This window comes from Populus euphratica, unplaced genomic scaffold (assembly GCF_000495115.2).
Source record: "Populus euphratica unplaced genomic scaffold, PopEup_1.0 scaffold5.1, whole genome shotgun sequence".
Lineage (NCBI taxonomy): Eukaryota > Viridiplantae > Streptophyta > Magnoliopsida > Malpighiales > Salicaceae > Populus > Populus euphratica.
In genome coordinates, this window is record NW_011499848.1 from 607299 (window position 1) to 624675 (window position 17377).

Below are 17377 nucleotides of genomic sequence, written 5' to 3' on the forward strand. Positions count from 1 at the left end.
ATAATAAATCCAAAAAAAAAAAAAAAACCACAACAACAACACAGACACAGAGCACATGCATCCACATGAACGCCAGATTTGACGTGGAAAACCCTACTTCGAGGGAAAAGCCTCGGGACCAACTCCGAGAAAAAATCCACTATAACAAAGGTTTAACAGCATTTGATTCTCACAGGAACAAATTCCTCACCCTCTGCAACAATGGGTTTCAAACAATAAGACAAGAGGAAAAGCTACGCTGTGTACACGTGTGCTGAAAAGACCCAGAGAAGGAGTCCTCTCAACGATGAGAATCGTTCATGCTGTACAGCTCATGGCTGTGAATAACATGATGAAATTTGCCTGCAAATAGAAAACATATAAAAGCCTCTGAAAATCTAACGCTGGAATAAACTAAACCTGGAACAGGATTGTTCTATTTCATTCATTTGTAACAAAAGAAAACCGTTAGTAGAAAAGGCATACCTCCACACATTTTGCATCTGCATTACAAAATTTCTAGTTTAGTTCGCTCTACTTTTTGCCACCTTCATAAATGCATAGCATACAGCAATCCATTAGTGTATAGAAAATAGGATGAAAGTAAATGACAGTGTTCTGCGAGGAAACACACAGCTCACCCCGGATTTGAGATGCAGCCTTTCATTTGGCCTCTCCACAGGCTTGTAAAGTACAGTTTGCCCGCATAAATGAACATCAGACACCGAATTGCATCCAAGAATAATAGAATGCCTATAAGTCTCCTTAACTTGTATGTTAAAGATCATGAAATTGCACTTTGTACATCAAACTGAAATCAGAACTTGAAATTACTTTCTTCTGAAGATAGTAGAATTGAATGACACCTGTGTGATAACCGAAATGCTGGAGAACAGTACCAGGCAAGCCTCCTCGTTTGATTGAAGACTGTCTGTCGGAACCTAAGCCACCTTAAAATCTCGGATCCCTAATATTAAGTGATGGAGACTTGATACTTGCTCATGATCACAAAAAATTATGTTGGAGTTGCAACTTGCAGAGGTTCCAGCCTGGACAACAGACCAGCCAAACTTATTTCCTCAAGTTAATCCATTGCTTGCCTAGCAAAGTAAACAATAATAAATAAATAAATAAAGTTGTTCTCCTTACCGATGCATGAGGTTGCATAGCATTTTAAGAAGAGGGAGAAAATATAAATATGTAGGCATGTCCATGCTGTGCATGACTATGGACTAGTCCAAGCAAGCCTTTTAAACGATCCAATTGTTTATGTAGATTTTTCTTTCTTTTAATTTTCCTTGTCGTTACAGGAGTGTATGGAAGGAAAAAAGGACAAGTAAAAGTCCATTGATGCGTGTAGTATGGTGAGGAAGCAATAAAACTTGGTTGTGATTATGGAGCAGATAAACCAAAAGAATACCTGATTATCTGATTTTTTTCTCTTTCAAATCCTTCTGAACAAAGATATCAGCTTTGGGGATGTGGGCAATGATGGACCAATAATCTCCTTTCTCTTTCAAGCATCGTTCCTCCAGAAGAGGACTGTCACGGATACGTATACATCCAAGAGAGAGAGGGAAGCCCTCCCTGGGGAAGAACTGGAGTATAGGGCACTCAAAAATGTTTAATACTTCAAGGGAGGTGAGGTGTTGGACGCCTCTGGATATCGATTTAAGATTCTCCTGATTAGAGATCACAAGACAAGTTAACGAAGTGGGAAGCAGCAGACCTTCATCATCCGGAAAGCGATCCACATCCATTGTAGATTCGACTGAGAATCGTTTAAGAGAGGTGAGCATGCGGAGTCCCCACTCAGACATTGGCAGTGAAATTTTGCAATTAAGAATTTCAAGTGAAGTCAGGTTAGGTGGCAAACCCCTTTCCGTAAAGGAATCCAGACGGTGACATTTAGATATCCTTAAATCTTGAAGAGACTTGAGGCTATCCATGTGAGTGGGTAGGGACCTCAACTTTTCACAACGGTGTATGACAAGAGAGATGATATTTGGTAGGGGCAAGCCCTCTTTGGGGAACCACTTCAACTCATTGCACCCAATTATCTTCAACTCAGTGAGATGGAAGAGGAAATGCAGGGGTGGTAATGACGGTATTCTGCAATTGACAATAGTAAGTTCCTTCAGAGAAATAGGAAACTCGCCAGTTGGGAAGGATGTGGCAGATAAAATCTGTAGTGTTAAATGCTCAAGATTAGAGCCAGATGTCTCCCTTGCATCACGTTGCAAAATCGCCTCTAGAAGAGACTCTTGGTTATCCCAGGAAATGCTCAAGAACTTGAGTGTTTTTGGCAACTTCCCTGTAGGAAGCGATTTTAGGAATGGACAAGCAGTAACTGACAACGCTTCAAGAAGGCACTGGTTACAATCGCTGTCGTTCACCATTGTCATCATTCCATCGGGCAACGATCTCAGAGAATCACAACCTGAAATCTCAAGACGTTTGAGAGAGAGAGGCAAACCTGCTCCTTCAGAAAAGCACTCTAGCTTTGTGCATGTAAGTATTGTCAAGTCTCTGAGCGATGTGAGGCTGCACAGCCCATTTGCCAGCTTCTCCAAGTTACAACAGTCTTCCACGGTCAAAACCTCAAGATTGCAAGGCAAAATCCCTTCCTCGCTCTCTACCAGCGACACGAGCTGCTCACATTCAACGATCCGTAAACGTTTTAAATTCGAAAGTTTGTCTAAATCAACCCCATCTTGCCACAAGTAAGTCAATTCATTACAACATACAAGATCAAGATCTTCAAGCGCCACCAAGGCCTGCACGAGCTCTTCATGTAAACTTGAAAGGCCGGATATTTGAATTAATTGTAAGCTTGAGAGGGATGTTAGATCAGGCGCAGCTCTGAGATCGAGAACCACCCCTTGACATTTTTCAATGTGAAGCTTTTTGAGGGAAGGAAGGCAACTTGGCAAATCTCCAATCAACCTCGGACAATTCATCAAGGTAAGCTCACTGAGTTTAGGAAATTTTCCCACGGTACTTTCAGTGACACCGTCAGAACACAACCATTGCTCCCACCCCAACATATTTCTGATGTATAAAGTCTCAAGAGATTGGAAATCCTCAGCATACACTTCTTTCACCCCATCCATTCCTTCTATGCTCAAATGCCTTAGAGCAGGGAGTTTTCCAACCGATGAAAGTGATGTGATCTTCTGACATGTAGAAAGCTTTAGGTGCACTAATTTAGAGAAACAGCTATCCCCTATCCATGATGGAAACTCGGTACCGCCATATGATGTAACTGAAAGCTTTTCTAGACTTCGGTGGGGCTTTAATGAGTCGAGGACATGCAGTTCATTCCTTTCATTTCGTAGTGAATCATCAAAATTACTAATCCAATGCAAGGCTAACTCACATAGACCTGTCTTCTCTTTCAGATTTGCAAGTTCTGCATCTCGAATATTCACCTTATGCAACCCCTCTATTTTAAGCTGCCCTTGTAAATGCGAAAGCTTCATCAACTCCGTTATCCCAAGCCCTTTTCCTTCTCCCACGATAAACTTAGGCAACATGCGAAGATTTATCAATTTGCTTATCTGCGGAGGCATCTCCTGCAACCCATCTGTATCTCTAATATCAAGGCACTGCAAATTAATTAAATTGATAACACATGTGGGCAACTCAACAAGCTTCGGGCACCCACGTAACCTCAAAGTCTGCAAGTTGAAGAGTACACCCAACGATTCAGGTAATCTTTTAATCCAAGTATAGGACAAGTTAAGGTAACGTAAACGCTTTAAGGTACCAGTAGAATTTGGCAATTCCTCTACAGAATAACCAGCCAGTGACAATGCCCTTAAACATTTTAATTTTGGCACTAAATCATCTAACACCTTGCTAGATAAGTGATAAGGCCTTGACTGTGATAAATAAGTTGGCAGTGCTAAGAATGTTCGCAAGTTTTTCATTTCATAGAAGACATCAAATCTTTGAGAAATGTCATATCTATGAGAAGTGAATGAAGAGTGGCGAACTGCAGCATATGATTCTACTGAGCATGGTTCCTTCTTCGTGTCATCCAAGTAAAAGCATATTTCTCCACTAGCAAACCAAGCAAGATCACTTTTAAGATCATGCATTATAAATCGTGATATGTTGCTACTAGATCGTTGAAAGAACGACCTTGATGATAAATCACGAAAATATTCATGGCCTAAGTCTTCCATGTGCTTCTTTTTCGTTGTTTGCTTCAGAAAACCCTCTGCCATCCACAGGGAAACTAGCTCGTCCTCGTCGAACTCATAATCTTTAGGAAAGATTGCGCAGTAAGCAAAACACTGCTTCAAATGGGAAGGAAGATGATTATAGCTTAATCTCAAAGCTGAAAGAATGCCACTTTCAGTTTCTGGCAAATTCCACATCTCACTGCTCAAAATATCTTCCCACTCTTCAAGGTTCTGCTTGTGGCGTAAGAGTCCTCCAAGTGTCTTTGCAACCAAAGGCAATCCTTTACATTTTTCCACTATCTCTCCTCCTATTTCTTTCAATTCCAAATGAGCATCAAAATTTCTGGAATCCAAAGCATGTTGGGTAAATATGCGTAGACATTCATCAAATGATAGCCTCTCCAAAGTCAAAGCACGAACAGAGCCCATTTTTGAAGCAATGTCTTCACTACGAGTTGTGATGATGACTTTGCTCCCTCTTGCTCCTGCACTGAAGGGAAGAGAAAGGGCTGTCCAGTCATCATAGTTGTTACTCCAAACATCATCCAACACTATCAAAAACTTCTTTCCAGACAATTTTTCCTTCAATCTTTCTTGAAGAACATTTAAATCATTATCTTCACAACTTTCCAAGTGCTGGAGAATTGTTTTTGTTATCCTCGGAATGTCAAAATCATCAGAAACACAGACCCATGCTTTGCAATCAAACTTCACTCTCTCATCATTGTAGACAAGTTGAGTAAGAGTTGTCTTCCCGATACCACCCATTCCAATTATTGGAATGACGGAGTACTCAACGTTGCTAGCATCATCGTTCATCAACAATTCCAGTATGGCCTTCTTGTCATTGTCCCTCCCACAAACATCGGATTCTTTGACCAGTGATGTAGTCGCCCTTTTTTTCACTCCTTTTGACCTCTGTTCAGCCATGATTCCCACGTCGAACTCATTTTTCTCTTTAGCAATTGCTTCTAGTCGTGTAGTTATGCCCCGCAGCCTGGACCCCGTCCTCATATTAAGCTCAATAGCACTTGGATTCAGACCAGCACAACAAGTTGGGAGGAGCTTCCGGACAGTACTGCTGCTGGCTTGAGATTCTGCCCTCATCTTGCTTGCCAAAGCTTCTGTTTGAAACTCGTCCAGTACGTCCTCCACATCTTAAGCCAAATCTCGGAGCTTGGTAAGCCAGATTTTCACAGTCGAATTTATGATTTGCTTCTCTTCTGCATCCTTAAGAACTGCATCAATTTCTGACAGTCTTAGCTTCCACTTGTTAAGTTCTTTCTCCACTTGCGTTTTGCGTACGAAGTTCAGAAGTTCTCCAGAGGTCAGCTTTCCAAGCAAAGGCTCAAGAAGAGCCGAGAAAAAGACTTCTCCAACAACTTCCATCCTTCTGAATGGCGTCACTGATAAGATCAATGTTTTTGCCTAAACAATGAGGGTACTCTAACTCAATTTCACCTACAAGACAAAGAATTGTCAAAAACGTAAAAAAAATAAAATAAGAAAAAGCTAAGAATCCATTGCATCTGTTGTGTTGGGTGGATGTTTACGTCATTAAAAAGTTACCAAATATACGAAAAAAATCACTTAAATTAGCAAAACACATGTCTGCAATTTTCTGCAGAATCAGCTATGAACAAGGGAGAGTTTTCCTGACACTGCAGATTTTTCGTTCCCTGTCCTCTCTTTAACAATTCCAGAATATTACAGCACTTTTATACTTCCAAAATCATCACATCTTATCCTTACACTTGCTCATTTCAATCACCACGTAAACTAACTCAAATTACATTGACTAAACATACGTTACACTAATTAAAGTTAAGGTTAAAGTTCTGTAACATTCACAGCATATTAACCCATACAGTATCAAAAGCAACCTGGCAAAAGCCAATGAACCGCAAACAAAAAACACTGAACCCGGTTTATGAAACTAAATATAGTAGGTTATCATCGAGAGGATATTGGCATCACGAAGAATATGTCATCAGCTTTTCAAACTTGAAAACTACCCAGTAATGATATAATTTAGCAGAGTTTAAAAGATGAAAAAGAAACTAGTGGCCAAATTGTGGCTAGGGAGACCAAACGATAGATATAGCATTCTTCTGTGCATTACCTGTAAGTCCCTTGAAAACGGGAGATCACTACTCTTTAGAAACTAATCTTAGGTACTGTGGCAAAAGAAGAAGGCAAAGAGGAGAGACAGAGAGCACTGATTGAGGAGTAACTAGTAAAGACAGAGAAGACACAAAAATAAAAGAAAGGAGCATACGCATGGTCTTGCCTTCTTTCCGGCACAAAAGCAGAGAGATACCGTCGTTCCTAAAAAATTGAACATAGGCATTCTTGCTGGCGTCAGAAGCTTTTCAAGTTCAAAAGCAGAGAGATACTGTCTTTCTTAAGAAATTGAACAGCCATTCTTGCTGGCGTCAGAAGCTTTTCAAGTTCAACAATTATATTATGAAACTAAAATATGGACCAGCCCTTATGAAATTCACTTGTCTCTCACTTTAGAATTTTAGGCTGGCAATACGCCCAAGATGTCAAAAAAAAAAAAAAAACCATTGACAGGATTCCAATTCTTGTAATTGCCAAACATCCGGCCGCCCATAGTTTGAAGGGAAGCTCCCTGACAAACTTCAGAAATTGTTAGTGATTTCTATATATAATCTTCTTCGATTTTCGAAGAAGGGGAAAATGATAGACTCTCATGAATGGACATATTAAAATTTTTCCATGACCCTAACACCATCGACGTCTTTGAAGTTTAAAGTACCAGAAAAGTATCAAATGGTCAAATGGAAGGACCTGTGACGCAGCTTATAGCGTTTAGAAAAAAAAATTAGGATTTCCTAAGCCCTCATATTATAGCTATATTAATCATTATGAATGTCAAAATTTTCTTAATTATTTTAAAAAATAACATACAAAACTATCTAAATAGTAAATTTAACCGATTTAATTAATAAAATCCAAATCAAATAAAAATCTAAATTCTAATTATAAAAGAAATTTGAAAATAACAAGGAAAATAAACAAAATTTAGAATCAACAACTTCCAATCCTAATTTAGGCATGTTCTTGACTGCTAGCAATGTTTCAACCCAATTCAAATATCATTCCAAAAGTTATGTTTGATGTAGACAAAAGCTAGAAAGATGGGAAATTAATCACAAAAAAAGATGGGTTTGATGAGTGAAAAAGATTGCAAGCTTGAACTTTAAAATACAGTTTATCTCTCTAAATTAAAGCAAATAAAGTTTGCCTTTTAAAGAGGTTACAATTTCTTTAAATAGATGAGAAAATCAACCTAGATAACAAATTAAAATCATGAAACATAAAGGAAATATAGCATAAAATCCAAAACTAAACATAAAATTCATGAAAATAAATAATATTGGCACAATAAGATCCTTGTAGCCTAATTTGAGGACTTGTGGTGGTGAGAAAGGCAATAATGTGTATTTTATAAGGAATAGAGTATCTTGAACCTTGTTGAAAAATTCGAGTTATTTAACAATTAAATAAAAAATTATAATTTTTTTTAATCATTATACTAATTTAACACGACCACCAGATCTTTTATTAAGTATGCTATGTCTCACTAATTTATAAAAACAACTGATAAATCATTTATACAATTTAATTGGATTATATTCTTATCTAATTGAGTAAGATATATAAATAAAAGTTTGATTGTGTGTGTATGTATTAGACTGACAGTAAAAATACCAAGTTTATAATAACAAAAATGACATGCTAAATGAAAAATATCTAATAAAAACCTAGAGTTTATACATATTTAAAACTATAAGTATATAAAAATATAACTAAAAACAAACATGTTTTCAATACAAAAATAATAATAAAATATTAGCATGCATGCTAAGCATATATTCAAACTTAATATAAAATAAAAAATCTTAACATGTATACCAATAATAAAATTAATTATACTAAATTAAAATAAAAATAGTTCTTACATATTAAGCACTCTAAGATAATAATTTTTTTATTATTATCAAAATAAATTATTTATTATAAAATATTATTACTTTTTTACTTATACAACTAGAATGTTTTAAATATGACTTGGTATAAAATAAAATCTTAGCACGCTTAAATTTTGTTTTCAAAAGTTTACAAGGGAAACGCCATTTCCTCGCACACAGGATGTGACTAAAGAGAAACCATTTGGAAATGTCGAGCTGGGAAAAGAAGGGAAGGAAGCAGGTTCTTGCCTCTGATAATTATACAATTTTGAAAAAAGAAATTGAAAGAGAAAGATCAAAGATGAAGACTCACTGTCAAACTATAATGATTACGCATGGATAATTCATGACTTATTTATCTGACATGAATTCAACCCAAACTCAATGGATTTGACATTAAATTACATGATTTAATGAGTTTTTTTAGACCGTATCAATCTATGGATAATAAATAAAAAATATAAATATATATTGTCAAAACTAAGTCGAAACGATACACATTCACATCCCTGCTTACAGTTATTCTCATGGTGCAGAAGCATCGACGACTTTGCTCATGGTGGGGCTTGCATCTGTGTCTTTCTCCACGCATTTCAACGCCAACGAAGAACCCATCTCGGCTCTGTCATATTCTCCGTCCAATGCCATTCCATTGGCTCCATCTTTCTTTTCCCTCGCCTATGTCACCAACCTTCTGTGCCCTATCTCCCCACTATTTGGTACAGCTTGGACCAGGTGAATTGCCCGCCCGATGCCGCGGGTTGTTATGTGAACATTTCGAGAGGCTAATTAAAGATTTTTAAGAGCATGAGAGCCCCCTCATGCAATTGGGTATTTATTGAGACACTTGGATGCTGACCTATCTTGAGTTTTATGGCCTGCTTTGATGTTGATACAACAAGGATGTTGAATTATACACACACATCATTTTTCGAAGCTGCTCGAAGTCTTTGTAACCAAGAGTTTGCTATCTTCTTCTTTCTTTTTTTACATGACCAACCCAAGCCACTCATTGGAAACCGTAAAAATACTTTTGAAAAAATTTTAATTTTTTTATTTTAAATTAATATATTAATACTTTTCAAAAATATTTTAAAAAAATTTGAATTTTTTATTTTAAATTGATATATTTTTAATATTTTCAAATTATTTAAATATATTAATCTTAAAAATAATTTATAAAAAATAAAAAAATATTATTAACATACTTTTTTTAAATAAAAAATACTTTAAAAAATAATTATAATTCCTAAACATACTCTACATCCTCATGACTACAAAATCCACCACATGTTTTAAAAATATAATTGTTATTGTTTTTTAAAATATTTTTAATTTTAAAATATATTAAAATAATATTTTTAATTTTTTTAAAATTATTTTTAATATTAATACATAAAAAAATCTAAACATACCTAAAAATATTAATTTAAAACAAAAAATAAAATAATTTCAATTTTAATTTTTTAAAAAAATATTTTTCAACCACAAACAAGTGAAACCCGTCCTCAAACTCAACTATAAACCATAGTTATTAAACCTACTGTAGAGCAGCCAAATCCCGGATCACAAAGGCTGACTCAAGAAGATCAAAGTTTTAATATCTTATATGAAAGAATGCATGCAAATGTATTTTATAAAAAAAATATAGGAGACATTAAGTAGGATGAGGAATCTTCACACAATCTATTAGGTTACAAATGAAATTAACGGAGAGCGCAAGAAATTGCGTTAAATAAAAAAGGGTAAAAAAAGAGCGAGTGATATTGCCTTCTACCATTTCTTCTGAAATAAAGGAAACTAAAATTTCAAAAAAGATCTCCTACAGACAAGGGGGTAGGGCAGGCTGGAAAAATAACCTGCTGCCATAATCCAGAAAGAAGCTAGACAGAAAAGGCCACTCGGGTTCAAAATCCCAGACATCAAGATTGAACATCAACTTGAAACCCATAATAAACTGAAATCAAGTAGACAAAAGTTTGACTAATCCACCTACACTCCCAAGAAAATTGCTATTTGGTGAGCTCAACGTCTTCGCATCCCCCGTCCACGGCCACGGAAACCACCTCCCCCACGTCCACCCATAGCACTTGCAGCAGCTTCTCCCTGGGCGCTTTCAGACTGCAACATCATATATGATGGGAAACAATCAGCTTAAAAACAGCAATGCATGATAGAGAGGTTCATGTTATTTTCAGATCCGATTTAACTTGGCACAAGCTCCACATTATGATCTGATAGGACCATTAATACGAACATTTAAAACACTTTTTTGAATGCATAGTGACAAGAATATCTTAATATGCACTATGTTGTAGCATATTTCACTAGTACTTCGACAACCACAGTACATGTATTAGCTAAAATAAGTGTGGCAATTTTCATACAAAGAAGCAAACCACCATTATCCAAGGAACTAAAAATAATATTTCATTTCAAACCAACGCAAAGTAGGTATTAACTTTACCTTGGGATTCTTTACTGTCTCATCCACACTTAAAATAAGACAAGCAGCCTCCGTAGCAGCATTTATAGCATTGATCTGGGTCGAGGATTTAAATCACATACAAGTCAGTAGGCACAAATGAAAAGGGCAACAGTGTAATTCATCGATAATCAGTATTCATAATCAAATTGTTGAAGATAGACATGCACCTTCACAACTGAAGGCTCCCAAACAAAGTTTGAAAATGAATCTGCAATTCCACCGGTGTTGATATCCACTCCATATGGTGCACCCTCACCTGTAATAAAAGCATTCAAGCAATGACATATAAAACATGTTTCAAAAGGCAATTCCAACAAGTTAAAGACCTACCAGATGGAAGTGCATGTTTCTGCCTTAGTTTGTTCAGCACATCAGTTGCATCAAACCCGGCATTATCACATAGTTGTCGTGGGATAACCTGCAACATGAGTGCAGTATACCTTGTTAAGTTTATAATCCAAGCCCATACTTTAATCTAAAATGTTTTGTGGAGCAACACCAATACAAAAAAAAGGTCCTACACCTCTCATTTTGTTCACCAGGGAGTGATAGACTAGCTAACTCTCGCATCAACTCTACTTTAGGTGGGGGCTCTGGAGGGAAAACATTTGCATGGAATGCTCAATATTGGGAGTTGGAATCAGCTGTGCTACATTTTTTAGTTACTTTTCAACCAAGCACAGAAACACAGGGACAAATGACGTCATAGGAGAGGGGCTAACAAAGTATTGTATTAGAAATATGGGAAAACATTATGATGTGGCTTTTCACCAGTGCAATAGCAGGTAAAATACATAATCTTTCAAACATTTTTAATATAAACTAAGCAAGCTTGAAAAATTGATTCCTAGCAAATCAAGATTGGTAGATCATAATAAAGATGGTCACTTTCACAATTGTGAAACCACATGCATGTAGCCCATGCCACAAAGGTTGAATATTTAATATTACCACACTACTAGCTAATTACCTCAAGCGCTTTTGCGTAAGAGTTGATAAACAGTTGAGACTTCCCAGCTATAGTGCGAGCATGCTGCCTCAAGTACCGACTTATTTCCATCTGCCATGCAAATCACAGGTTGTCACTACCAAACACAATGTCTCTGAATATTATAATCATGATGCATCACTCATAATAGGATTCATACATCTATAGCACCACCACCAGCAACAACAGTTGAGTTCTTCATAGCTCTTCTGACTATCATGATTGCATCATGTAAACTCCGTTCAGCCTCCTCAATGAACTGATAATGACAGTATAATGGAAAACCAGAGTCAGAATAGAACCAATGCACCACAGGTACCCATAATATCAACAGTTCCCTACCTGGTCAGCTCCACCACGAAGAACAATGGTGGCTGTCCTTCCAGAAGGGCATCCACTGAAAATATTAAACCTCTCATTTCCAACTTGCTTTTCCTCAAAAATCTCACAAGTCCCAAGAACCTTTAGGCCAAACAACAGACAAGAATTAAAAAATTGAATGAAGAAAAGAAAATGTTAACAAGCATATACTGTATCGATTAAAACTTTTAACAGATTTTTCCAAATCAAGATATCGCAAGACCTCATCAATTATGTTGTTGACAGTTGTCTGTACAGTTCCACCAGTTGCCGCAGAAACTCTTTGCAGATCTTCTTCACTTACACGACCAGCACAGAATATATCTCGATCAGCAAAATACTGTTATAGACAGGGTATCTAATTAATATGCCATTATTAATCCTAAACAAATAGAAGAAATAAGAGTTTTCAGCAAGATACATAGCCATACAGCTAAATAGTCACATCATTCTTCAATATTCCATATGTTGAACTATCGATCAATATCATCAAAAAGAAGTATATTGTTCAATCCTATGAGACTAACATATGAAATCATACAGAACTTTCTTGCACATGTTTGTGAAAATAAGAGAATTCAAGTAGACATAATCTGCAATTTATAAGGTGGTTACACCAACCATGTTAGAATATAAATAGTTTTTGTTTTTTTTTAAAAAAAAAAGCATGCAATATTGATGGGGAAAAAGTTTTATGACCAGAAAGACCAAAAAAGGCTTATACAAAAATGACTACCAACTAAAAAATTAACCAAAACATAAGAGGATATACTGGCCATGCATTTTCAGAATAGAATCAGAAGTTCAAAATCTCAGAAATAGATCAGAGCATTTACGAAACAAAAGGCACCCACCTGCGTTGCCAGATCACCGATTGCAAGGCGTGAAAGAACCACTTTTGCCCCACTTTGCACACATTTATCCAACTTGTCATAAATGATATTCCATTCCGCATCAACAATGGACTGGTACTGAGATGGATCTGACAGCCTACAGCATATGAAAAGTAGCATTGGGAGTTTCAATCATCAGCTCTCAAAAAAAATATCAACAACTAAGCCTAGATCCCAAAATAGTGGAGAGTTCTTAATAAGAATGTATAGTTTAATTTTAAAAAAAAAAAAAAACAATAAACGAATCCTACCTTATCTCAGCATTTTCTTTCTCAGATTTCAGCTCCAACTCAATGTTGAGTAAGAGTATCTTGGGATTCACAAACTTCTTTGGTTGTTGTTCAAACCCCGCATAAGAAAACGTCTTTTTAAAGGCAACACCATTAACCAGAAATGAATCTCGCATAGTACCACCTGGGACCTATGGGGGCAAACACAAATGTTCACTCAAGGAGATCAATTTTTTTTTTTCACTAGCAACAGAAAATTTGCAAGTTCAGAATTTTTCATTTTTCATTATGGAGCCAGCAGCTCAGAATCTGAGAGAACTTTTGAGATGATGAACAAATACATTACAAAAAAAAATGGAGATTTCTGTGTGCAGGTCCAGGATCTCATGTTTCCAAACTGCCTTAAACATTATAACGCCCACATGACTATGAACACCACAGATTCTCATCATAAAATGTCCTCAACAACATTTCAAAATCAAACCCACATGATTTCCTAAATTCTATGTCTTGAAGCTATTTATAAAACTGCCACTTATCGCAGAATCATGAAGAATGAGACAAAACAATATAGGAAGAAAAAATACAAAAGCATTAAGGTTTACCTTCTTTATTCCTATCATATTTAGCCTGTCATCATTCCCAATTGCAATCACAGCATCCACGACCACTGATGCAAAGAACTCCTTCTCACCACCAATAAGTTTTGATGATAGTGTTGTAGCAGCACATTTAGCCAATAAACTTTTCTTTTCCTCTAGACTTTTACCCTCTATGCTAACAGCTAGTTCTTTGACCTTCTCAATTGCCTATAACATCATTTTCAATATTTAAGATGCCAGAAAGCAAGTCCTAACATGTCAACCACAAATATAACAATCACGTACCAAATTGCATGCAGTTCTATAACTACGTATTAAGTTTTGTGGGTGGACTCCTTCCTCTACAAAAGGTTTAGCCTCTTTCAAAAACTCCCCTGCAAGTAGAACTACAGTAGTAGTTCCATCGCCAACCTGCAGCATAACAAAAGAAATGGTTTAACGTTAATCCTCAACAATAAACAGCCCATAAATCCAAAGCTCCTGGAGTTTCCAAAAAAGTAAGCTTCTAATATATAGTAAGGAAACATGTTTGAAAAATCTCTCTCCTATTAGCAAACACAATAAATTTCCACAAAAAAAAACTCCTCTGGCACCCTCCTTAACCTTCCCAATTTCTCATTCAAAAAAAAAACAGTACTCCCCCTCTAATTCTCCAACAAAATAATCTTCCTACAGCCAAAAACACGAGTCGCCTCATCCTATTTTACATTCCAGTATCACATTCACTCGAAAAATCACATTAACAATCAATTCAAACGACATACAAAACATTAAAAAAAAATAGCCACTTTTTCAACCACAAAACCCTGAGGGAAAAAAAACACTACATTTCAATCTCCATTATCTAAAGAAATTAAAAAAAATAAGAGCAAAAATTTCCAAAAAAAATCAACAAAACTTTAAAATATAAATTAATTACTTGATTACCTCAGAGTCCTGAGACTTGGCGATATCAACGAGGATCTTAGAAGCAGGATGAATAATGTCGAGCAATTTCATAATCGTGGCGCCGTCATTAGAAATGGTGACATTTCCTTTATCGTCGTGGATCAATTTATCCATACCACGAGGTCCTAACGTCGTCCTCACTACATCCGCCACCGCCGTGCACGCGTTTATGTTGCTTACTAACTGCGCTTTCCCTTGCGAAGTGTCGGTTCCTTCTTTCAGCAGTATGATCTGCGGTTGCTGCTCTCGTTTCAAAACACAAACAGAGTCGGTCAGTTCAGTCACTCAGTTAGTTAGTTACTCAGTTACTGATTACATGTTAGAATACAGAAAAATTGATCGCTTACCATCATGGCTGCCATTGTTGCAGATGCAGAGGGAGAGGGAGAGGGAGAGGGAGAGGGAAGTGAGGGAGGGAGGGAGGGGGGAGCTAGGGTTTTGTATGTGTTTTTTTAGTGTATTTTTTTTTTTCCCTTTTAATTTTCTGGTTGTTTCTAGCTTCTATCTTCCTCTCTCTCTCCCTCTATCTGGGTTAAAAAGTTATAAAATTAACTTTTTAGGTGGTTAAGTGATAAAAATTTAGAATTAAAAGAATTTTTTTTTATATAATTTTAAATTTAAGTTTTTAGTTGTACATGTTATGGCGATTGAAGGTTTACATCGTTAATTTTAAGATTTGTAGGATTAGTTACAGTACACACAAGCTGCTTGGATACTCAAGTTAATTTAAAAAAAAAGTTATAAAATTGAAAAACTCCAAACACGTCCCTCATGTATGGAAATAATATCGATTGAATCCCTAAGTAGCTTTTATTGTTAAATTTGAGTCGCTGTTCATTTTCCGTCCATGAATTCTGTAAATTCTGTGCACACGATTTGAAGTAAGTCTTTTAAGGTTTAATGGCATTTTTAGTCCTTGGATTATTACAGTTTTTTGTACATTGAGGTGAGAAAAAAATTGAAAAATTAACTAAATTGAGAAAATCAAAAAAAAAAATTGAAAAAATTAATTAAAATTTTTTAAAAATCAAACCAAACCGAAAAAACAGAACCAAACTGAAAAAATCAAGCCAAAATCAACCAAACCGGTTTGAACGGGTTTTTGTCTCAAAAAACAAACCAAAACCGGCTAGATGGAACCAATTTCAGTTTGGTTTTGGCTTTTTTTTTTTAAAAATCAGTTTAATTATTTTTTAATAAAAATAAATAACCCTACGGCCCAGTTTGTTTGTTGGAAAGTAGTTTCTTTTTGAAAAATAAATTACTTTCTGATGTTTGGTAGTATAATAGAAAATAAGTTGGAAAACAGTTTTTAATATTTGGTTATGTCATGGAAAATGAGCTAGAAAATAACTTATTAATATTTTATTTTTCTCAAGTTTATCAAAATAATAAAGAACAAATCCTACAAATTAAATAGTTAAATGGGAATGAAATTAAAAAAAAAATATAATTTCATAAATTATCTCAAATAAAATAAATAATAATCAAAATAATAGAGATCAAATAAAAAAATAAAAAAATAAAAGATGAAGAAATTAAAATAATAATAATAAACATTTCATAAATTATTTTAAATAAAATAAAATAACAATTAAAAGAATGAGGACCAAATTTGATAGATAAAAAATTTCAATAAAAAAATAATAAGAAAAAAGCAAATAACAATTATAAAAATAAAAACCAAAGTTAATATAAAAATTAAATTTTAAGAGATGAAATTGAAAAATAAATATTCAAAACAAAATATATATATAGCAATCAAAAGTTTAACGATCAAATTTGATATAATCAGCAAATAATGATATTTCTAAATTTTTCACAATTTTTAGAGAGTGTTCTACCCAAATTTTTCAAGAAAACACTTTCCTGAAAACCAAGCCAAATTTTTTTTTACCGAAAAGTGTTTTTTGTTGACTAACTTTTCTAACAACAAACAAACACAAAAAAGTTTAGAAAGTGATTTTTTAGAAATCACTTTTCAGAAAACAAACACAATTAAAAAAAAACACTTTTCTGAAAATCAAGCTAATTTTTTTTTACTGAAAAGTATTTTTTATTGATAAAAAATATTTTTTATTGATCAATTTTTCTCATGACAAACAAACACAAAAAAATTTAAAAAGTGATTTTTCAAAAATAATTTGTGATGCCTCCATTAAATCTAGTAGTTCTAAAAAATACAATTAGGTAAGGAAAGTTTAGTTTGGAAAAAATATATCGGCCCCTCTGTTAGGTTTGGACATAAAATTTGAAATATAAGTACTTTGCATAAGCCATGTTATAACTCTAGAGACCACTGCATTAACGAGACACATTTACAAGTAGGGTTAAATAAAAATAATTTCGTCAAAAAGCGTTTGGTAAAATGCCAAGCATTCCTGCAAACAGGCGTGGCAGTGAATATCATAATTGGATATTCCTATCCGAATTTGAATTTAAAATAATTATTTAAATAACATCTGAACATAATTGGATATTATTATTTTTATGTCCAAGCCTAATATGATTGAATTATTTAAAATAATTATTTTTTTTCTTAGTTAAGACAATCTGAGATTTTTCACATCAATTCCATCAAGTAAGAAGCATGGATACAAGCCCTCCGCATTCTGAAAACAACACTGCAAGCAAGCATTGCTTGCTTTCAAACAAATTGATGGCAAGATGTAATCTTCAGACCTCAGCATTTACTTTTACA

The 17377-nt window shown here is 35.0% G+C and overlaps 2 protein-coding genes across 6 annotated transcripts; both read right to left on the reverse strand.

The window, feature by feature from the left end:
- Positions 1-48: 48 nt before the first annotated feature.
- On the reverse strand, positions 49-5429 carry LOC105112271 (putative disease resistance RPP13-like protein 1). Of its 5 annotated transcripts, none has more exons than XM_011007940.1 (5): positions 1400-5429; positions 879-1028; positions 621-771; positions 466-482; positions 49-342 (listed from the first exon to the last, which is right to left on the reverse strand). In XM_011007940.1, exon 1 carries the CDS (start codon positions 5274-5276, stop codon positions 1404-1406), a length of 3873 nt encoding a protein of 1290 aa, XP_011006242.1. In that variant the 5' UTR covers positions 5277-5429; the 3' UTR covers positions 49-342; positions 466-482; positions 621-771; positions 879-1028; positions 1400-1403. The 5 variants fall into 5 exon arrangements, with proteins under 5 accessions (XP_011006242.1, XP_011006219.1, XP_011006234.1 ...); XM_011007917.1 differs by having other exon boundaries at positions 466-527; XM_011007932.1 differs by having other exon boundaries at positions 466-527; positions 621-790.
- A 4444-nt stretch (positions 5430-9873) lies between these two features.
- Positions 9874-15201, reverse strand: LOC105112304 (T-complex protein 1 subunit eta-like). Its single transcript, XM_011007976.1, has 14 exons — positions 15024-15201; positions 14656-14916; positions 14014-14139; positions 13732-13935; positions 13148-13317; positions 12858-12993; positions 12227-12343; positions 11986-12105; positions 11804-11902; positions 11626-11715; positions 10986-11073; positions 10823-10911; positions 10635-10709; positions 9874-10288 (listed from the first exon to the last, which is right to left on the reverse strand). The coding sequence occupies exons 1-14, from the start codon at positions 15036-15038 to the stop codon at positions 10193-10195; spliced, it is 1686 nt and encodes a 561-aa protein (XP_011006278.1). The 5' UTR covers positions 15039-15201; the 3' UTR covers positions 9874-10192.
- Between the last annotated feature and the right edge of the window lie 2176 nt (positions 15202-17377).